We start from the raw sequence: 22,720 nt of genomic DNA, 5'->3' as shown, positions 1-22,720 counted from the left end.
CTTAAGAAAAAGTCAAACAGGTGGAGACTGTGACAAGGGTTGATGAGGCTATGGAACTTATAAGAGCATTATAGCCCGGTTGCTTACTCCAACTACTATTTCAAGAAATACATATAGAATTATTATAGGTTTAAGAGATTGTTTTTATGCTGTTTCTTGCACTCTTGGGTTGTTGTGAAATATTTCACTTCTTGTGTTTCCTTGGGTTTTGTTTGACTTGACCATATATTTGTATGCTTTTTCACAGAAAAATGTGTTCATTTTTATTTATTTTGGTGAATTGTTCTTGGCTGACTTTTGTCTGTGGTTCCTCTGAATGCAGTTCCCTCGGTAGCCAGAGGAGGGAACCAGACACCGAGTTATAAATGATGGTTAAGCACCCTGTAGGTCCTCTGAGTGAAGACAGCAGGTTGCCCAGGTGTGCACCATGATGTGCTACAGCTTCTCTGCTTCCTCCTGCTCTTCCTTGGCCAGCAGCACTTATGCATTCTGCCCCTCCATGGCTCTCGGTTGGGTCTCAGTTCCCTCACTTTTGGGGATTTTAACTTTAAGAATGGACATAAAGTTTACAATTTGATGTTTGCCCTATACCTGAGAACCTATGTTGCCAGGAAAAGGGAGTTTCCATTGCACAAAATGGGATGGTAAGACAGAGATTTCAGGAAAGAACATGGGTGGATATATTGAAACCAGGACCCCTCTCAAGGCACAGTCCATGAAACAATGTACTCCAACTTGCATATATTTAAAGGTGTAGGAAAAAAATATTGGCCTCTAGGGAACAGTAAAACTGTGGAAATTGGACTATATGTCACATGCATGGACCCTGGGTTTATACATTTCAGGAAGAAGAATATCCATCATCCATGGTCTTTAGATCTTTGGCTGTTAACAAAGATGTTCTATCCATTTCAAGGCCTGATACAACTCTCCCTGTCCTCAGCAACTGAGTTGTAATGAAGGAGTGAGAACTCTGAAGCTCTGGAAGGAGAGTGAGCGAATGGGTGTTCCTGGCTCAAAAGTGAGTCTCTGGAAAAGCCACTGCAGAAACTGGTCAGTCTGGGTGGAGGTAGTTAGCAAGTAAGCTATGGCATTTCCCAGTGACATCACTGGTTGTGTCTTCCCTGGAAATTCTCTTGTATCCAGGAGACACTAGAATGTTCTAAAATTTGCCTCCCTATCCCCTCCTGTGGATATTTTTGTTCCCCCTTTAAAGAAGGAGTGAAGCCTCCTTCTTTAAAAGGGGAAAAAGAATACCCTTGGAAGGGAAGAGAGAGGCAAAGATTAAAACAGAGACTGAAGGAACACCCATTCAGAGCCTGCCCCACATGTGGCCCATATATATATACAGCCACCCAATTAGACAAGATGGATGAAGCAAAGAAGTGCAGACCGACAGGAGCCAGATGTAGATCGCTCCTGAGAGACACAGCCAGAATATAGCAAATACAGAGGCGAATGCCAGCAGCAAACCACTGAACTGAGAATAGGACCCACGTTGAAGGAATCAGAGAAAGAACTGGAAGAGCTTGAAGGGGCTCGAGACCCCATATGTACAACAATGTCAAGCAACCAGAGCTTCCAGGGACTAAGCCACTACCTAAAGAGTATACATGGACTGACCCTGGACTCTGACCTCATAGGTAGCAATGAATATCCTAGTAAGAGCACCAGTGGAAGGGGAAGCCCTGGGTCCTGCTAAGACTGAACCCCCAGTGAACTAGACTGTTGGGGTGAGGGCGGCAATGGGGGGAGGGTTGGGAGGGGAACACCCATAAGGAAGGGGAGGGGGGAGGGGGATGTTTGCCCGGAAACCGGGAAAGGGAATAACACTCGAAATGTATATAAGAAATACTCAAGTTAATAAAAAAAAAAGGAGTGAAGCATCCACATTTTCGTTATCCTTCTTGAGTTTTATGTGGTTTGTGCCTTAGATCTTGTGTATTTCGAGTATAACCAAGAGGTGAAGATGCAAAAGAATCAAATGGATAGCTTGACGCCAGAGGTTGGTGGTGAACACCAGAGGGAAAGATCATTCTTCCAGAGACAATTGGCAGATTTCTGGTAACTCAGCTTTACCAGACTACTTGTCTTGGGTCCACAGAACTCTCTGAGTTGCCAACACCAAGGTATGTTCTACCTAATACACTGGACAGTGTAGAAGGAGATGTCAAAGCCAGATGTCACATTTGCACCTATGTAAATAAAAAACAGAGATCATTTACCCAGAGAAGATTGCATACAGGTAGCCAATGCTCTGATAAATTATGGGATCCTGAGTTTACTGACACATGGTCTCCTAGAGTAAGACAAAAGTGCCTGCTTTTTTTTATTGATTCCTTTTCTGGGTGAGTAGAAGCTCACTACATCAGACTGAAACTGATCATAGAGCAACTAGAAAGCTCTGCTAGGAACTTTCCCCCAATTTTGCCACTCACTAGGAATGCTGTCATATAATAGCCCAGCTCTCACTGCCAAAGCCTGTGAATAACAGTCAAAGATGTATGCATAGTTTGGAGTCTTTGTTGTGCAGAATTCTGGGCAGGTGGAAATAATGAACAAGACATTAAAGGAAACACTATGGAAACTCTCATTAGAGTCCGGTAAGGGTGGAAAGGCACTTTCCTTACTTTGGGCTTGCTGTACTCCATACAAGGAGGGATTGAACCATAGAATATTATGTTTAGAATATACCCCCCATTGCTTCTGACTCTTAGAGATCAGCAGTTGGCAGAATTCTTCAGCTATTTTATTCTTGAAATCCTATTCGTCCAGTTCTCCGTAAAGTCTATTACTTTCACTATTGGAGAGACCCAGTGAACCTCTAAATCTACCAACAATATCCCCTAATTTGGACCTAGTGGTAGCGAACCTGCATGAGCCAATTGGGCATCGAAAAGGACAAAGCAATTTGCGATGAACTTACGTGGCGATGTTTTACACTCTTACAGTTATGAGGTTAGGTGGAATTTTAACATGGATTCCTCACAACTAGGTCAAGAACGTAGAAGCCACAGATGACAAGGCCAAATAGACTCCCTCCAGAACTTCTGGACCTATTAAAGTTGAGCTTTCACCTGACCTCAAGCCCTTCCACTCCCTGCCCAACCTCCTGAATCTTATGTTTGGCATGAATACAGGATCATGGTCCAAACTCTAACACCCTCAGGCCTGTCCCTGGGAACTCAGGAAGGTGGACACTAGAGAAGTGACGTCTAATGGAACTGCAGAGGACCAATCTCCGTCCACGTTGTCCTTTGCTCACTGATATCTGGTTATTTTTTGGAGAAAGGATTTGGAAGTTTATCATCTGAAGTAGGTGCACAACACTTAAAGTTTTATATTCACTGTGTAACTGGATTAACTATGTTACCAAGATCATTGCAACAGAGTCTCTGCAAAACAGAGACTTTGTGAGTAGACATCCATGAATATATATAAAGAAAGCCCCCTTTGAAGGAATGCACAATAAGAAAATGAAATCCAATATCCAATAAATTAAAGGTCTGGAGGGAAATACTGACTTTTGGGAAACAGGAAAACCTAGGAAATTGGAATGTATGTCACAGGACTGGATCTGGGAATAAAATTATTATGCAGAAGAATGTCTTCCACCCCATGTCCCGTGATGTTTTCTCCCCATGCCAAGCCCCTGACGCAATCTGCCCTTTCAGAGCATGAAACTACTAATGGAGCAAAGAGAAATCTCTAGCTTTAGAGGGAGGAGATATGGAAAGGGTTCCATTGTGTCACTGGAGAGCCTCCTGGAGATGGCACCTCAGAATCTGGTCACCATAAGGAAAGCTGGTTAGCAGGAGGCCCTGGTAGTTCCCAGTGACGTCGTCAGCAGACCCTTCCCTGAACAATCTCTTGTATCCAGGAGAGCCCTAGCATCTTCTATGATGCCACAAGTGTTGTGGTGGCACCAACTGCTTGTGGGATATTTCTTCAGTGCCTCCAGATTTCACTAATCAACCTGTTGTCCAGGCTAAGCAGGCCGTTTGGGAGAAAGAGCAAAGAGCATGAATCGGTGAGAGTTGGGGAGAAGGAAGCTGGCCTTCTGTCTTGTTGTAAAAAAGGAAGAAATAAATGGTCCTTGGGAAAGCTCAGTGAGCTCTGGGCTAAGGGTGAGAAGGTTCCTTGAGGAGATGGCCTTGAGCTGAGCCTTCTGGAAACCCAGAGCCGGGAGCCTATAAGAAGCAGCTGGACTTCCCTGCTTGATATGGTTCCTGGAAGTCAGAGACTTTACATCATTATTTTCTCTGTTTCAGTGCCAGTTGTTGGGAAGGGCACCACTGTTTTCCTGAGAGATTAGGGCTTTTACTCCTTTTACTTAGAAGACAAAGGTCCTTAGGAAGAAGGGAGAGACTAGTGTGGTATCCTCAGGGCTGACTGTTTCACCTTTGGATTGGTTCAGTTTGTGTCTGACACTAATATCTGGGAGAGAGAAGAACTTCTAGATGAGACCTCATCATCTCAGGCTTTCCACTAGAGTTATTCTGACTACCATTCCCTGATAGTGGTCCCCTTAGATTTCTGAGTCAACACGTGTGAGTGTCATGCAGTTTTCTAGTGCAGTGAAGAACTGTTAGTCAGTGAACCAGAACCGGGACTGGCTCCTTCCTGACTTCTCTGGGTGTCCTGAGCAGTAAGTAGGGGAACTAAACGACCATGTTCTACCAATACAAGGCATCTATTACTACAGTCCTGGGATCTAGAGAGATCTATCCATGATTCTGGGCATCTCCATAGCAACTGGGTGCTGATGGAGTTTTCATCCTGGCTTCTATACCTCAGACTAGGGTGTTCTGAAGCCAAGTTCCATCCTGTGCAGCTGTGAATATGCCTGAGGAGGCTGTCTCCTTGGTTTTCTGAAACATTGCTAAGGGAGCCAGAGGAAATCAGCACCTGCTGCTCAACAGAGCTCTGGGAATGTTGACATTCTCAGCTTCAGCTACATATTAAACTGGGTCAAAAGATCACCTATCAGGTCCATTCTTAAATATCCTACAGGGTGCTAGGGGTGGACTGTAATGAAGTAGTATGCAGGAGAGGTGCTGGCCCTCAGCTGCTACATATCAGTGTGTGTGTGGGAAACACCTGAACTCTTCTATTACAGATCAGAGAGATGAGCTGCAATCAAATTCAATAGACTGTGTATATTCCTGGGGTTTGGCTTTGACCATGCAGGTCTGTAGTCTCATACTTCATTGTTCATGTGGCCAAGTTGTGGGAAAGCACCACTCACAATTGTTTCCTATCCTCCGTCCTAGGGTCTTAGATTTTAGCACAACACTTCACATCTTACCTTCTAGATCCACTGTCCTAACTTTACTTCAACATGCACATCTCTATTATCCTTGCACCGTGTGTGTGTGTGTGTGTGTGTGTGTGTGTGTGTGTGTGTGTGTGTGTATGGGTGCATACAACTTTAGGGAAACCTTGCCACTGAAATCCTCTAGGAGTCTATGTAAGTAATCTGTAAACTGTGGAGGGGCAAAATCCAAATGCTCTCCCGCAACCTGGCCTTCTAGAAAGAGCAGCGTAAACTGCAATAAAAGGATACACTTGAGAGTAAAACTTGGACGAAATGCCCTGGCTTATCTACATTATCACTGTGAACTGTGACATTGCTCTCTTGGCTTCTGTGGCCAGACATGAGGGCTCTGAAGTTGTGCTGCCTCCTGTGGAACTGTGAATGAGCTTGTGTCACACGAAGCATGTGAATGGAGTGAGAAGACAGTAGGAGGACATTGTGACATTGTGCTCCCAATGGAGACATGGAAATGTTGACAATCACAGTGGGTGAGTCTCAAGCTGCACTTTGAGACCCAGCCAGGCTATGTTTCACCTGTCAGCTCACTTCCTGCACATCCACCACAGGCCAAGGGCAGGCTCAGATGAAGCTCTGTTGAAGACAGGTGCTGTCCCTTGTGAGCTGTGTCTCAGGGTATGCGGAAGACCATTCAGCCTCCTGTGATGTGAGAGATCAGAGTAGTAAGAGGCAGGCAAAGGGGACAGTTTTGTGTTAGTTCTTCTTGGCTACCATAACTACATCCTCCAGGTTAGGGATTTGCTCATGGAAGTCTGGTGTCTCACATGTGTAAAGGCCAAGCTGTCTGAAGTCTCAATAACACAACTGGCTCCAGGCTGCTTTCTCAGTCACTGGGATTTACAGGAAGTCCTTCGTACCTTGTCTTCTAGAACCACACATTCTTTTCTGCCTTCATATGGACAAGGCATATTTTCTCACTCTCTCTTACTAGAGACCAGTAGGAACACATATATTGGACAGCCATGCTTATTGTCTAAACTGCTGGCGTCCATGTACGGCAGTAGTGGGTACAGCATCATATCTCAGCATCTCTTACTGTAAGGGTTGGAGCAGAACTCCCACATCTCATCCTCCGTGACGATGTAGATTAGACCCATCAGATTAAATAAAGAATTGAAAAACTCTCCTGGGGGTGAGGTGGTAAGGAAATCATGTTGCCGTCCCATAAATGCACTGCTATGAGCAAGCTTCAGACATTCTGGGGGGATGCAGCCTGCAGCAGAGACCACAGGCCTTTGGTGGAGAATGATTCAGTTCAAAACTGGGGAGGGATAAGGATGGTTGATATTGTTCCAGTAGATCTCACTGCCTATAAAAAGAGTTTCTTCCAGATCAATGAATGGTTCTTGTAAAGCAGCTCCTGGACTGGACTACTGAGACCAACCATGAGCCCACCAGACTGGTGCTTTCCAACCAACAGACAAAAGTATCCACTGTACAAATGATACACAGATATATACACAGAATACCAGATGGATACAGAGTTTCTTCAGTTCCATGAATGAGGGATTCAGCAGGTGAGATGGCAGCAGATAAAGGTGATTGTTGCCAACTCCCTACACCTGAGCTCCTTCCTAGGACCTACATGATTGACGGAAAGAACAAACCTCTCACAACTTGTCCTCAGATTTTTATGTAGTTGGATTTTTCCGGTCTTGGTCCACAGAAGCAAAGACATCAGGTTTTCCAATCCCATTTGACACGGGACCAGTACCTTCAACCGAATGTTCCTTCCTGGAAAGCTGCAGCCTGTCAGCGTGGCTCAGTGGTTTGTGAACTGCAAGTTCCCATCTGGGAAGGTGGTCATGTTCATCCAGCCCACCTGCCCCTATTGCAGAAAGACCCAAGAAATCCTCAGTCAACTGCCTTTCAAACCTGGTCTTATGGATTCGTGAACATCACAGCCACTAACAACACCAATGAGATTCAAGATTAATTACAACAGCTCACTGGATGGAGAACAGTTCCTCAGGTCTTCATAGGTAAAGAAAGACTGCATAGGCAGACACAGCGATCTGATCTACATGCAACAGAATGGGGAGCTGATGACCCAGCTGAAGCAGATTTGAGCTCTGCAGTTAGGAAAGGGGTGCAGGCAGAGCCCATGCCGAGAGCCATCATCCAGCCATTCCGACGGCCAGTGCCCCTGAGAGATGATGTGCATCACAGAGGATGTCACTACTTTTTGGTGATGGGGATTTTCAACAAATTGGCTTTTATTTCTTCTTTTCCTCAGTGCTAAAACCTGTTGCCGTTTGCCTTTAACCATGGGGCTGAGAAGCTTAACAGACAACACTGGCTTGATTTTCCACTCTTCATGTGCTGACACATCTCTGCCTCTAAGCCCATGTTTCCCATCCAGTTGATCTAAATCCCCATTGAATCTGTCTCTGGTTTCCTGCCATGCTGGTCAGCTCAAGTCATTTTGCAGAAGTCCACTTCCTGAATGGTTATTAAATCAATGGATATTGTGAATTTGTTTATGACCCACACTCAGGCCTTTCCCTCCCTCCTGCAAGCACCGTCCCACTTCTCCATTCACAGCTCTCAGCCAGTGTTCTCAACCTTGCCCTCCCACAACCCACAGAACTTCACACTTGTATGAGCACGCTGTTTGAAAAATCAGATCAAGAGCTTTAGCATACTTGGTCCTCACTGTAGCCATAATAACATAGACGACAGAGCTGATGGTTCATTCATCTCTATTCGTAAAGGAGATTAAGAAAATCCCAAGAAGTTTTATGTTGATCCTAGTCAGAGTACCAGCAAAGTCAAATATGAAATGCAAAATTGCAGAGCTCTCCTACCAAGAATATCTGTATCAAAACTTGTTTGCAAAACACTGTCCTAAAGAATTTCCTCCATTCACACTTTGACATTTTGTTTTGATGTCTTGCTATGACACTTAAGTATCATGGAACTGTAGGTCTCTTCTCTGGTCTCCAGTGAGAAGGACACATTCCTAATAATGATGTATCTGTAGATGACTAAAAAAGAAAAAAGAAGATCAGGATTAAAGTTCTGGGTTAAAGGTGTGACTTCCTACCTCAAACATCCAGACTAGAAGTAAATTTGAATTTACATTAAATGGAAATCCCTCACAGATTTCCCCTCTACTTTTGTGGTTTGGTTAATCTCAGATGAAGACAATTCAACAACCAAGAATAACCTTTAGAATCATATTCTCCTCCTCACTAAAATACTTGAACAAATGGCACACTAAAAGATCAAAAGGAAGGAATGGTTAGAATCAAAAGCTACATCTGGGTCAGCTCTAACTCTCTTAGTCAAGGTGACTTTGGATACGCCCCTTAATGCCCATGGATTGCTCACATAGGACTCTGTAGAGTGTTGTTTCTACTTCCTCACTTTAAGCTCTAGGCAGACCAAGCTATCAAACCTGCCCAGGTCTCTTTGGATTGCACATAAAAGACACATACATTAAGATACTTTTGATGAGATGGCTCAGTGGCCAGGTTCTTCTAAGCCTCCTCCAAATAGGATGCCCTCCTTTTTACTCCCAGCTCAGCACCTCTAAGTCTGCCCTCAGCGCAGTTGCTCAGTTGCCTTTAGTCATAGCTCAGAGCCCAAATCTGCTCTCAACTTATTGTGTTATAGCCTCCTGCCTGCTACGCCAAGCCCAGTCTGGGAGGCCACCAATGGCCACTCAGCCCTAGATCTCAAATGGCTGGTAGCTCTTACTCCCTCTGAAGTATTAAATCCCTTCTCCTCTCCTGTGTCTCCTAGCCTGCCTGGAGGAAAACTAGAAGACCTGCCTATGCCACCCAGCTGGTTGGCCAACAGCATCTTTATTGAACTATCAAGAATCAGTGTTCACAGGAAGATTCCTGATCTAAGCATCAAAACCACACCCTACGGGACTCAACGCCTGTCTCTGGTTTAAAGTGGGAGATAGAGTAGTTAGAATTGGATAATTGAAATTCAGATAATAATGATATATATATGTTACTAATTATGCCTTGATAAAAGGCTCCTAGAGAGTGGAAATGGGTAACATTTAAGGCAAAAGGGAAAAAGCCCTAATGCAGCAAACACAGTGGACCTGCCAGAAATGCTGGGGTCTTTCTGCACATCTGAATTTGGACTTGAACTTCTTCAGACAACTTCTTGATCACTCCATGCATCCTGAGAAGAATAGAACAAATAGAAAAACAAAACAAAACAAAATAAAATAAAAAAATCACCAAAATGGAAAAAAAGCAAAAGCAAAAGCAAAAAACAAAACAAAAAACAAAAAACTTAAAACAGGAGGACTGAGGGAAGATTGCTTGAGGTCTTCATTGTTAACTACAACTACAAGCTACCAATGGCTTTCAATGCAAAAATTATTTATTATTTTACTTGAAGCTTCTGTCTGGGTCAAAGAAACAGTATTTGGAAGCAGCACCACCAGGAAACTGGAAGAAATAATACTATTGAGCTCACCACTGATATTACCGTGGTGACTGACGGCACAGCAGAGAATACTGGTGTGAGACAATGGGTCTTTTGGTGTTCTAGATGCTTGCAATATCTATGACTCTGAAATGAGTTAGAGCCATCCTGAAATCATGACTAAATGGACTCTTCCATTTCTTTGGAGCACAAGATCTGTCATCCAATTGACTGACTATGATTAGTACTTGGGACCTACCCTCTGTAGTAAGGCTAAGGCTTCTGATGGAAAATCCTTCACCAAAACAGTGAATGGGCCATGGTGGTGCCAGCCAACAACCATGCCCTGTGTCCACCCTGCAGCCTCCAGAAGAGGTTTGAAGAGGTCAATGTTACCAACATTTTATCTGTGGCTTTGACTTGTTGTCACTTTTTATTTTAAATAAAGTTCGATTTCTGTCATAATTCCTTCTAATTTCTTCCTCACATGAAACTTCACTTGTGACCTCAAATTCTATTCATGAAGTGTTACTTTTCTCTGGAGTAGACTAAGGTTTGTATTTTCCTTTTATACCTTGCTGTGATGGCTAAGTGTAGCTGTCTAAATGGTGCATTCTTGAGCAATTGACGCCATCAGAATGGCTGGCAGGCTGTGTCTTTGGCATTTTCTTGATGGCAATTGATGTATGGGGACTTAGCCCACTGTGGGTGGTACCAGCCCTAGTAAGGGGAGGAGAGGTCATAGAGAAAGGTAGCTGAGCAGATGAATAATCAGAGTTCCTATCTGTTGTCAAGCTGCTGCCTTGTGTTCTTATCTCATATTCCATTGATGATGAACTGTAATTTATGGGGTGAATAAAACCTTCACTTTCCCACATTGGCATTTTTATGTTTCCTATAACAATAGGAAACTAATTTGAACATTTGGAATTTTCTTGAGATCTGCTCTGATAATCCCTCCTCCTGAAGGTTTTTAAATCAATAAACACAGTTCCTGGACACTCTAATCTGTTGAAATATTCGCTCTGCCAACCGCATGACACTGCTTAAGTATCTATCACATTTTTTTCTCATGACAATTTTTCCTTCCTCTTTTTTTCTCTTTAAAATTATATTTCTAAACATGTTAGCTCTTTGTACTTTAAAAGTTGTCCTTTTTCCCATAGTAGAATATTTATATTCAAATTCATGCGTTTCATAAAAGTGGGTGATTTATTGTAGTAAAATTTTCTAATCACTATTTATTGTATTAATTTTATTAATTCATCAAAAACTGACCTTATTATATTATCTACTTATCCATAAAGATATAAAAGCTTTGATTTATTCAAGTCTTTAAGGTCTTTCAGAACATCAGCTGGAAAGTTCTTATATGTGTTCAGGATGGATCATGGGTACTTCCTATGTCTTCTTACTAATAGTATGCTTTATAAGTGTGCTTATCCAGGGTGTTTTGTTATATATTTTAAGACTATTTTGAGTAGAATATTTCCCTGATTTCTTTCCCATGGTTTGTTTTTGGTATACAGGAAAGATAATGAGTTTTGTGTGTTATTTTGCATTCTACTACTTTAATGAATGTATTTTCAGCTTTAAGAAACTTAATTTTTTAGAGACAACTTGTCTGTTTAGCATCACCTCTAGCTAGTTCATAGTTGTCTTTGCATTAAATATTTTAATCCACATCATTTTATTTTATATTTTCAAATTATTATGAGGGGAATTTTTCCCAGATTTTCTCATGGTATGAATTGGATTGGCATAAAGGATGGCTAAGAAATTTTGTGTGTTCACATTGTATTGTGTTTTTATGAATGTATTTATCAGTCTTAAAAGACGGTGATACATTTTTAGAGTTTTTAAAATAGAATCAGGTCATCTGTAAATGAGGACATTTTGACTTCTTCATTTTTCATTTGGGTTACCCAAGTTCACCACCCACCACTGATGCTTATTGTTATTTATTCCACTTTTCCTCTGGGTTTCTCTCGTGTCTCTTTTCATTGTTGCTACTCCCCCCACCCTTGTCCATCCTTCCCTGCCTCTACCTAGGTCCCTCCATCCCTCTGCCTCCCATGATTATGTTGTCCCCCCTTCTAAGTGGGTCTCAAGCATCCACAATTTGGCCTTCTGACATGTTACCCTTCATGTGATCAATGATTTGTATAGTGGGTCTTCTGAACTTTTGGGCTAACATCCATTTGTCACTAAATACATCCCATGTTATGTCCTTTTCGATCTCTGTTACTTCACTATTTTCCAGTTCCATCCCTTTGCCTACAAAGGTCCTGGTATTCATTTTTGATACCCGAGTACTGTTCCTCTGTTTGAATAGAGCGCACTTTCTATATTCATTCCTCAGTTGAGTTGAGGTCTATCGTAGTTCTTTCCAGCATTTGACTAATATGAGTAAGGCTGCTATGAACATATTCAACCACACGTCCTTGTCATATGTGGATCAGGTTTGAGTATATGCGCTGAAGTGAGTGGTAAAGCTGGGTCTTCAGGTAAAGCTATTTGCAATGTTCCCTGATCCTCCACATTGATATCCAGAGTGGCTATACAGCGAGTAATCGCACCAACAATGGAGGAGTGTTCCACTTTCTCTGCATCCTAGCCCACTCTGCTACTGCCTCAGTTTTCTATCTTAGCCATTCTGATTGGTGTAATGAAGGATCTCAGGTTCATTTTGATTTGCCTTTTTCTGATAACTAAGGATGTCGAACGTTTCTTGATGAGTTTCTCAGGCATTGAGATACCTCAGGTGAGAATTCTTAGTTTAGCTCTCTGTCCCAGTTTAAAAGTCGGGTTATTTGGTTGTCTGGGAGTTTACCTATTTGAGTACTTTGTATATTTGGAATTTTGGCACTCTCTCAGATGTAGGGTTGGTAAAATTCTTTTCTGAATCTGTAGCTTGCTGATTTGTCCTACTGGCAGTGTCCTTTGCTTCAAAGAAAGTTTTCAGATTGTTGAGATTTCATACATTTACTGTTGATCTTAGAGCCTGACCCTTTGGTATTCTGTTCTGACAACTTTCTCCTGTGCAAATGTGTTCTAGGCAATTTGTGACACTTTCCCTTCTATTAGCTTCTGCATGTTTGGTTTTATGTGGATTTCCTTGATTCACTTGGATTTGAACTGTGTAGAAAGAGATAGAAATGGATCCATTGGCACTCAACTACATGCAGACCACCAGTTAGGGTAGCATCATTTCTTAAAATGCCTTCTGTTATGTTCAAAGTCCTCAGTCATCAGGGAAATGCAAATCAAAACAACCCTGAGATTCCACATCACACCAATCAGAATGGCTAACACCAAAAACTCAGGTGTTAGCAGATGCTGGCGAGAATGCGGAGAAAGAGGAACACTCCTCCACTGTTGGTAGGATTGCAAACTGGATTACCTCTCTGGAAATCAGTCTGGAGTTTCTTCAAAAATTGAACATTGCACTGCCTGAGCACCCAGTATACCCCTCCTGGGCATATAACCAAAAGATGCTCAAACATACAATGAAGGCACATGGTCCACTAAGTTCATAGCAGCCGTAATCATAACAGCCAGAAGCTGGGAAAAACGCAGATGCCCTTCAACAGAGGAATGGATACAGAAAATGGGGCACATCTACACAGTGGAGTACTACTCAGCTATTAAGAACAATGACTTCATGGAAATTTTACGTCAATGGAAGGAACTAGAAAATATAATCCTGAGTGAGGAAACCCAATCACAAGAAAACACACATCGTATGCACTCACTGATAAGTGGACATTAGCACAAATCTCAGATTACCCAAGATGCAATCCACAGACCACATGAAGCTCAAGAAGGATGACCAAAGTGTGGAAGCTTCAGTCCTTCTCAGAAGGGGGAACAAAAATATTCACATGAGGAAGTATGGAGATGAAGTTTGGAGCAGAGACTAAAGGAAAGGCTACCCAGGGACTGCCCTAACTGGGGATCCAGCCTATATACATCCACCAACCTCAGACAATATTGGTGATACCAAGAAGTGCGAGCTGACAGGAGCCTGATATAGCTGTCTTCTGAAAGGCACTGCCAGAGCATGACAAATACAGAGGCGGATGTTTGAAGTCAACCATTGAACTGAGAACAATGGAGGAGGCAGAGAAAGGATTGAAGGAGCTGAAAGGGTTAGCAACCCCATAACAACAATAATACCAACCAACTATAGCTCCAAGAGACTAAACCACCATTCAAATGGAACACATGGACAGACCCAGGGCTCCAGCAACATGTGTAGAAAAGGAGTGGCTTGTTGGGCTTCAATGAGAGAAGAAGCCCTTGTTCCTGCGAAGGCTCTATGCCCCAGTGTAGGAGAATGTCAGGGCAGGGTGGCAGGAAGGGTTGGGTGGGTAGAAAAACACCCTCAGAGAAACAGGGTGAGGGGGATGAGGTAGGGGGATATGGGTGTGAAACAGAGAAAGGCTTTAACATTTGAATGTAACTAAGAACAAATAAAGAATAAAAAAATTTAAAAGGCATAAGAAATGCAAAAGATTGGGGTGCCATTCCATACTCGTGATGTGTTTCTTCTGTGAGAGCATAGTGATTAACTCACTTCTCTATGACTGTCTTCTTATTTGAAAGTAAATAATGGGATCATCTGTGGAGTGGTTAGTAAGAATAAAAGCATTGCCTAACATGAATAGGTCCCTCCAGAGCGTGTGCTTAATATTCTAGGTATAGAGCAATTAGCTGGGGGGATTAAAAACAAAAAACAAACAAAAAACAACATCAACGATTAAAATAAATTTTGAATGCTGGGATTAAGGCGTGTGCCAACAAACACAGGTCCTGTCACAATTCTAGCAGTCGCCAGCAGAGAGAGCTGTGAGGTAGTGTGTGCTTCTTCCTTTCCAAGATACCCCATGGCCTCAGGCCTGTATCCAGTGAGCTGGAATGTAGAGCAGCCTAGTTGAAAGTCCTGTTGTGTTGATTACCTGAGACCATATGAGTTAACTCTCTTCTTCATGCCTTTTTTTCTTATTTGAAAGTAAATAATGTGATCATGTGTGGTGTGGGTGGTAAGAGTAAAATCTTTAACATGAAGAATAGTGCCATGAAGAGTGTGGGTAACATTCTAGGTACAGAGCAAATAGAGGGATTACCAAAGAAAGCAATGGGAATTCTAACAATAATTACAAAAAAAGAAGAGAAAAAAAGAGAAAAAAACCCTTATGGGTGCTGGGATTAAAGGCATGTCTCAACTCTGACCAGCATTGTAGGTATTTCCAATAAAATATTTAAAAAAACAAACAATCCTATTATTATTTTAGCAATTGCAGCAGAGAAGACTGAGAGATCGTGTGCTGCTGCCGCCATGCCATGATCCTGTAACAACAACTGCCTTGGTGATAGGAGCCTGTATGCAGCAGGCCTCTTGGTGGGCCTGTCATCTCAAAAACAGATGCTTCAGTCATCTAAAAGAGTGGACTCCAGTATACTTCAGGCCAGGAAAGAAGCCAGCCACCATGAGTGAAAGAACAAAGGAAAAATTACATTGGAAAAATGTGTGCCTTATTTGGAAGAAATGACCCTAAACTTCTGAGGCGTCCACCATCTCCACCCCTCTTTTCTGAGTTTTGCATAGCGATGTTGTACAACTCCAGGTGGGAGTCAAAGGCAGAGCCCTTCCCAGAGAAGACAGACATGATTTTCACTCTTACGTCTGTGAGGTTAGGAGGCATCATAGCACAGATTGAGCGCACCTAGGAGAGAAGAACACAGAAGCCACACATGACAATGCCAAATGGACTTTCCCCTGAACTTAGGGACCCACTAAAATTGAGGTTTAACCTGACCTCAGGCCATTCGACTCCCTCCCCATCCTGCTGATTCTTATATTTGCTAGGAGTAAAGTATCAAGGGGCAACCCCCGATATCCTCGTGCCTGGACTTGGAAATGAAGGAAGACAGATATTGGAGAAGTGATGGCTGTTGGGCTACAATGTAGGAACACGCAGTCCAGGTTGACCTTTGCTCACTGATGACCAATTTAATTGTCTGGCTATATTTGAGAAAGGAAGATGTCCAACTTAATATGTAAAAGAAGGGACAGAAATTTATGATTTTATATTTGCCCTGTAGTTAATCCCCCTATATTCCCAAGAAAAGGAAGTTTTTATTGCAAAAAGTAGGATTGTAAACCATTGACTTTGTGAAATACATGGACGTTTATGTGGAAATACTGCTGGCTATCAAGGAATACACAGTAAGCAAATATTATTCAGGTTTTATAAAATTAAAAGTATAGGAGAAATATATTGGCCTCTAGGAAACAGGGAAACTTTGGGAATTGGACTGTATGTATGTGCATTGTCTCAGGTGTAGATTTATTATTAAGAGAAATCTCCCTCATTTATGGTCCCTAGGGATTTGGGTGCTAACAAAAATCTCTTATCCAATTCAGGGTTGTAACCAACTCTCCCCATCACGAGAATTGATGACACCCGATGAAGCAGAGAGAAATATCTAACTTTGGAGGAGAAGTTGCCAAAGGATATTCCCTGGGTCACAGGAGAGGCTGCAGAAAAGGGCCCCATAGAAATTGGTTGCTTTTGGGAGAGCTGGGTAGCAGGGAGGCCATAGAACTTCCCAGTGACGTCATCAGTAATCTCTTCCTTGGACAATATCTTGTATATAAGAGAGCACTAGAATCTTCTGTGACGTCACCAGTGTTGTGGTGACACCAACTGCCTGTGGGATTCCTTCAGTGCCTTTTGGGTTCACAAACAGGCATGTTTCACCAGCTGCTCAAGCTCTTTCAGAAGGAGAGGGGAGACCAAGGAGAGACCAGACCGAGGCAGAAGAAAGCTGGCCTTCTGTCTTGTAAGTACGGAAGAATGAAATCATTCTGGGGAAGGCACAGTGAGTACTGGGTAGAGTCGGGGAACTTCCTCCAGGAGGCAAGTTTGAGCTGAGCCTTTCAGGAGTCGGCCTTACAAGCAGGAGCCTTGGAATTTGTCAATTGCAGACCAAGAGTCAAGAGTCCTGATGATTAATTTGACAGAGAGCCAGGAATTGGCAGCCCTGCAGTTTCTTTTCTATGAGCCTTTTAATTTCTACTGCCAAGGAATGCCAGGAGGAAGCCCTATGAGGATAACAATGTGCCCATTCATGGTTGGGTGCTGAAGCACTTCATCCTCTAGATTACTGTAGGTTACCTAAGTCTGTGGTGACAACAACAAGGAAGGATGAACCCCCTAGTCATGAATTGAGGTCGCAGACACTTTAAGCTTGAACACACGATTAGGGTTTAATGGTGCTGTGAACTCCAGGATTGACCTGCTCCACGTCTGTTATCTGCTGACAATGTCCCAAATCTTTATGTCTGAGGTAGATTCTATCTTTCAGTATGAGGGATCATGTAATAGTGAGTGAGGCTTATGTATGGCACTGGAGGTTGGGAAGAGGGAAATAGCTTAAGAGTCCACATTAGAGATAGCTTTTCTTCTCTTTCAGGGATTCAACAAGTCTCCAGCCTTTCCTCTTCCTCAACCTCCATTTTGAGACTCAGAATGGTCTTTTCTACCCATGGGCTATCCAATATGTACATTCACTTGTGTTTATCTATCTACAGGGTTTATTAGGAAGGCATCATCAGAAAATTTCATCAGTAACCATGAAAAGCGTATAAAGAAATTGGAGGAACTAAAATCTGAAATCCAGAAGTGTAAAATCGAGCGGGATGAACTTTCTCGAATCCTGGACCTTTATGTCAATGATGGTTTGAACTACAGGTAGTCATTATGCCCTGTAACCTATTGACTGTCTGTGCTCTCTCTGCTAAGCCAAGATTTCCTCACATCCAGAAAGTGTTTCACCTCTCATCCTGGACTTTAAGGAGCCTTGGCAGGTGCTGGCCTGTGAGAGAAGCTCGGTGCTGTGTGTTTAGGGTCAACCTCTCTTGTACTTGACCCTGAGCTCCTTGGAGTTGGATTGGATTTTTTCAACAGCTGGAAGGACCTGGTCACACTTGCTGCATCTAAGTGTGTGAATGAAATGCCTGAATGTCATCACTCTTACTCTGATTTAGGTCGTTATACACTGATTCTATGGCACCTCTATGATAAAGTTGGCATTCTAATTATGTTTGTATATGGGTTGGTATGTATGGATGGATGTGAAAGTATTTGTGTGTGTTTTGCTCAGGATCAGGGAGTCTGGGACCTTTGATTGGGTCTGAGGATTTGTTTGATGAACAGTTTGCAGGTCATGATAGTGATGAGTCTGTGGAGGCCGTCATTGATCAACAGAGTACTTTGCTCCTTCTGTTTACCTTCCAGGCACATAGGACTCTCCTGAGGGGAGGAGGTGTTATGAATCCTCTTCCCTGTAAAAAGTAGTTACGGCCTCTGGGAGTCATGTAACAAGGATTGAGAATCCCTGCTTTCAAAACAAGAGAAATGTCATCACATCTTTCTGTTGGACCCAAGGCTATGGCACAGACTGGAGGAAACATCTTATACTTCTTACACAACTGTTCAATTCCTTCATGCTTACCTGGCTAGATCTTGAAGGTCCACTCCCTCCATTTGGTCCCCTGGCTCTGCCGTCCAATGCCCAGGATAATTAGTTTAACCAGCACCAACAGGAAGGAGAAAGTTTGTGTTATATACTGGGCTTAGGTAGTCCAGAGAGCACTCTGATTTCACTTATTTATTTATTTATTTATTTATTTATTTATTTATTTATTTTTCTGCTTTGAACTTTATTTTCTTTTTTTAATTATCCAAGGATGGTTTACTGTGACTTAGAAAAGGTCACTGTGGGAATAAATTCTTGGCACTTCTTATTCCCAAACATGCAGCTCTCAGACTTTCCCCCCTCCTATACAGAGGGTCTTTATAGGACCATATCTCACCAGCCTTTTAAGGATTACTTATTTCAAAACAAATTTGCAGAGAAATGTTTTCTATGGGAGAGTGATGGTTTGAGTCTCACTGTTGTGTTTTTGCTGTGGTCTTTGAGTTTTCCACTTTCTTCCCTAGCCCCCATTCCTTGAATTTGAATTTTTTATTGGCTATTTTTTATTTACACTTCATCTAATTCTGAAATCATGAGTTCAGACAGTTATTTGTTCCTTGGGTCATGTTCTAACACAGGCTGAGTGTTGAATTGCCAATGCTTAAATCCCAACATGAGATGAGAACGATGGACATGCATAAGATGACCAACTGGATAAGTGATGCCATGGAGAAGTACAAGGAGCTCACACAAGAGAATAATTCCTACCGGTGAGTCACTGACAGAAAGGAGACCCCAGCACTAGGCAGGGAATACTTCTGTCCAGCTATGACTTTGAAAAAAGATCTGGGATCCCTGAGAAACACATGGAAAATTTGTATAGCTGCTGGGTCTTCTATCAGCCCTCAGAGGGGATTGGCCCTCTACCTGCCAATGGCTTTAGAATACCATGACACATAAGCATCCATATGCACCATTTCCTCTGCTTTGATGTATATACAGCCTCTAGTGTCAGGAGTTTCTGAAGTACTTTGATTCCCGTGGAATGCGGACTCAGGATGTGACCTGCATCTAATTGGTGATAACATGTAAACTGTGGCTCTAGTCTGGAGATGCCTGGGGACGAGGACCCTTGAAGGGATGATTGTACTTGCAGGAGTGGCAGGCAAATAGAAACTGCCTGGGATTTACCATTATTTGTTTTTGATTCAGCATCAGAAACTTCCACCTCCTGAATGAATGCAATGAATTGAAGAAGAATGTAAGGATTTTGATGAATGAGAACAGAAAACTGCTGGTGGAGCAGACTGAACTGCAAGCATCCTGTGAGGAGGGAAAGAGGTTCTGTGAGGAGGCCAGCAAGACCATGTACACCGCAGATATTGAATCCTTGTGTCCTGTTACTTTTGAGTACATCGAATGTATCCTTGTGAATCAAACAGTGATCTCGAACTCGTCACTCTTAAGAACCTTCTTTATTGAAGTGTGATGTAACCATCTGAAATCCCACCGCTCTCAGGCAGAGATGGATCTCTGCATTCTCACAGGGATTGGGCATCATAATTACTTCCCAGTCAGACTGAGATACAAAGACAATTGTACTTTCAGTGAGATTGTGTGTCAAACTCTGAATACCAACTTCATGATGAAAAAATTATCAATGCTGTATCCTTATCAAATATTTAGCCACCGCTAAAATATACTCTTTTGTGGATGAGAGTGTTGAACATATTAATGGAATATTCACCAGGTGTTCTGTAGTACCTCACAGGAAATAAAACAATATTATTATAGGGAGTATAGAAGCAGTCATGAAACAGATTTGCTTGCTTTTGGTTTCCTTCCAACATGATATCAATTGTAACTGCACAGAGGAGATAATAAATTGCAAGACCTTTCAGGGGATAGGGTTTTTATGGTTGGTTGTTTTCTTGTTCTTCTTGATTAGGATGATGGCATTTGTTCTTGACAATGTACTATGTTCCATTTGGGATTTCAACTCAAGCAGACCACATAGTTTATAATTCAGTTTCTAGATTTCTTTAAAATTTGGACAAAATATCCAGGCAAAGGTGCCCTATGAGTTTTCTCCTTTGGTTTTCCCTCCTTTGGGTGCTTTTGTTTTTGTGTGTTGCTGTTGTTGATTTATTTTATATTTATGAGTGTTTTGCCTTCTGTAGGTCTGTGCGTGCTATTCCCCAAAGGCCAGAAGAGGTCACTGTGTTTCACCTGGAACTTAAGTGACAGAGGATTGTTAGGTGCCCTGCAGGTCTTTTGAGAAACAAATTCTCAAATGATGAGCCATCTCTCCAGCCCCTACCCTGGACGTTTGTCCTTCATCGTGTTCCTTATTTGTGGCAATGGATCATACCTGAACAAAGTGTTTCTTGAGATATGTAGGGACACATTTATGGGGTCTGCATGCTAATTATCTAGACTTCCAGGCATCTACGTGAAGTTTTTAGTTAGGGTTTCACTGCTCTGAACAGATAACATGACTAAGACAAATGTTACAAAGGCCAGCATTTAATTGGAGCTGGCTTAAAGATTCAGATCTTCAGTTCTTTATCATCAAGGTGGGAGCCTCGCAGCATCTAAGCAGATATGGTGCTGTAGGAGCTGAGAGTTGTACATCTTCATCTGATGTTTGCTAGCAGAATACTCAGTTTCAGGCAGCTAGGATGAGGGTCTTAAAGCCCAGACCCACAGCGAAACACCTGACCCAACAAGGAAATACCTACTCCAAAGGAGCCATACCTTATAATAGTACCACTCCCTGGGCCAAGCGTATACAAACCTGCACATTCCACTCTGAGGCTTCCAGAGGCTTCTTCAAACATATGAGACTGTGGGGGCCACATAGTGGTGTTTCTGAGACTTCCTTTTTCAATTCAATTTATCTGATTCTCATAACCTTGGTCTCAGGCAGATTCTTCAGACAAGTGCAAAAGGTAGCCACATTCTTTACCATAAAACCTCCCCAAAGAGTCTCTAGGCAAATATTGAAATTCTTCACAGAAGGCTTGGGACAGATTCACACAATTTAAACCACTTTCAGTAACAAAGTCTTCCATATTTGTTCTAGGATAGCCCATTAAGCCCTATTTAAAGCATTCCCACAGCTTTCCAGATCCAAAGTCCCCATGAAAGAGTCAGAGTTGGGGCCAAGCTGAGGCCAGTGGGAAAATTCCACCACCAACCTCTGAGCACAGAAGGACCCCTCCCTTCCAGGAGGAGTAGAGCTAGTGTAGTTCCTGCAACAGCTGCAAACCAGACTGTTGAAAAAGCCTCCTGTGACTCCCCATCCGACTCCCTCAGAAAGTCCCAGAACAGCCCACTGACTGCAAGTCAATTTGGAGGTTGCCTCCCCCCCCTGATTGTACCCTATATAGTTACCTTTGTACAAATTCTGCCCCAATTGTTTGAATTCTACCTTAATTGCAAGTATATAACACCCTGGTAGACTCTGCTCAGGGACTTCTCTCTTTGAAATGGGATGACCCCGATATTTTGGAATGACTAAACTCTTGCCTTTACATAGATTTCCTCCTCTGTGAGTCACATTTCAGGAGGTCCACATAGTGGTTCAATTTGCACCTCATATTTTGTGTATTGGCCAGTAAACTCACCTCTTGGAGGAGACCCACAGGAGAGTGGTGAATCGGGGAAGTGACAGCTTGAGCGATGTACCACAGTTGTCTACGTCTCCTCTATCTAGCTTCCATGTGTTCTGCTTTTGGTTAGATTCATATGTGCAAGCTTAAGGAGGGCTCGGACAGCCTCAGTAACAGGACTTTGATCTGGCCAGTGGCTGGAGCAGAAGGCCTGAGTTATCCTGTCCGTGGCATGGACAGGCTGGTCTGTGTACTTCAGCTGCGAAAGAGGGCACTTTGTGTTAGTTGTTCTTTTGTTTTCTGTGTTCTTGGACTTGGACTGACGAAATTTTTTGACATGGGACAGGTTGTTAGGACTAATGACCACTTAATGTAACTTAGAGTGGCCTGCTTTTGATGTTAAATGGCCACAGGACCCCCCCCCCCCCCAAGGTGTCAGCAGTAGAGGATATAGTGTTTCAGAAGTTTTCCCTCCTCCTCCCTGCTAACACTTCTTTGTCAACTGGAACAAAATCTGAGTCCAGCCTAGCGGTTAGCTCCATCCTTGTTGACAGTGTTAGCTTTGGGGCTGGAGAGATGGCTCAATGGTTAAGAACACTGACTGCTCTTCCAGATGTCCTGAGTTCAATTCTCAGCAGTCATTTGTTGAGTTTCTTTTTCCCTCAGGACCAGCTCCAGGCTTTACATTTCTCACCGGTTTATCCCCTCTTCCCCTCTCCTTCTGCCTAGGGCAGACACAGTGCAGTCTGGCATCCAGGGTCCATGACAGGAGAGGCCCCAAGTGGTCATATGTATCCATTAACAGAGTTAGCAACTGACTCCTGCTCACATCTTTTGTTCAGTAAATGAATATCCTTCTTGCCAAGAGAAATGCATGCTCCCTGTCCGA

At 42.8% G+C, this 22,720-nt stretch overlaps 1 protein-coding gene across 4 annotated transcripts; it reads left to right on the top strand.

The window, feature by feature from the left end:
• Nucleotides 1–3,893: 3,893 nt before the first annotated feature.
• Nucleotides 3,894–20,122, top strand: LOC148000792 (uncharacterized). 4 transcript variants are annotated; one of them, XM_087587079.1, is made up of 6 exons: nt 3,894–4,030; nt 15,028–15,962; nt 16,487–16,579; nt 17,331–17,490; nt 18,856–18,987; nt 19,430–20,122. In XM_087587079.1, the coding sequence occupies exons 3-6, from the start codon at nt 16,489–16,491 to the stop codon at nt 19,704–19,706; spliced, it is 660 nt and encodes a 219-aa protein (XP_087443205.1). In that variant the 5' UTR covers nt 3,894–4,030; nt 15,028–15,962; nt 16,487–16,488; the 3' UTR covers nt 19,707–20,122. The 4 variants fall into 4 exon arrangements, with proteins under 4 accessions (XP_087443205.1, XP_087443208.1, XP_087443206.1 ...); XM_087587082.1 differs by lacking the exon at nt 15,028–15,962 and having other exon boundaries at nt 3,969–4,030; XM_087587080.1 differs by lacking the exons at nt 3,894–4,030; nt 15,028–15,962 and adding an exon at nt 5,113–5,190.
• Nucleotides 20,123–22,720: the final 2,598 nt, after the last annotated feature.

Source organism: Rattus norvegicus, chromosome 15, assembly GCF_021556685.1.
Source record: "Rattus norvegicus strain SHRSP/BbbUtx chromosome 15, alternate assembly SHRSP_T2T, whole genome shotgun sequence".
NCBI classification, from domain to species: domain Eukaryota; kingdom Metazoa; phylum Chordata; class Mammalia; order Rodentia; family Muridae; genus Rattus; species Rattus norvegicus.
The sequence above is the reverse complement of the archived record's forward strand: the minus strand, read 5'-3'. Positions and strand labels throughout refer to the sequence as shown.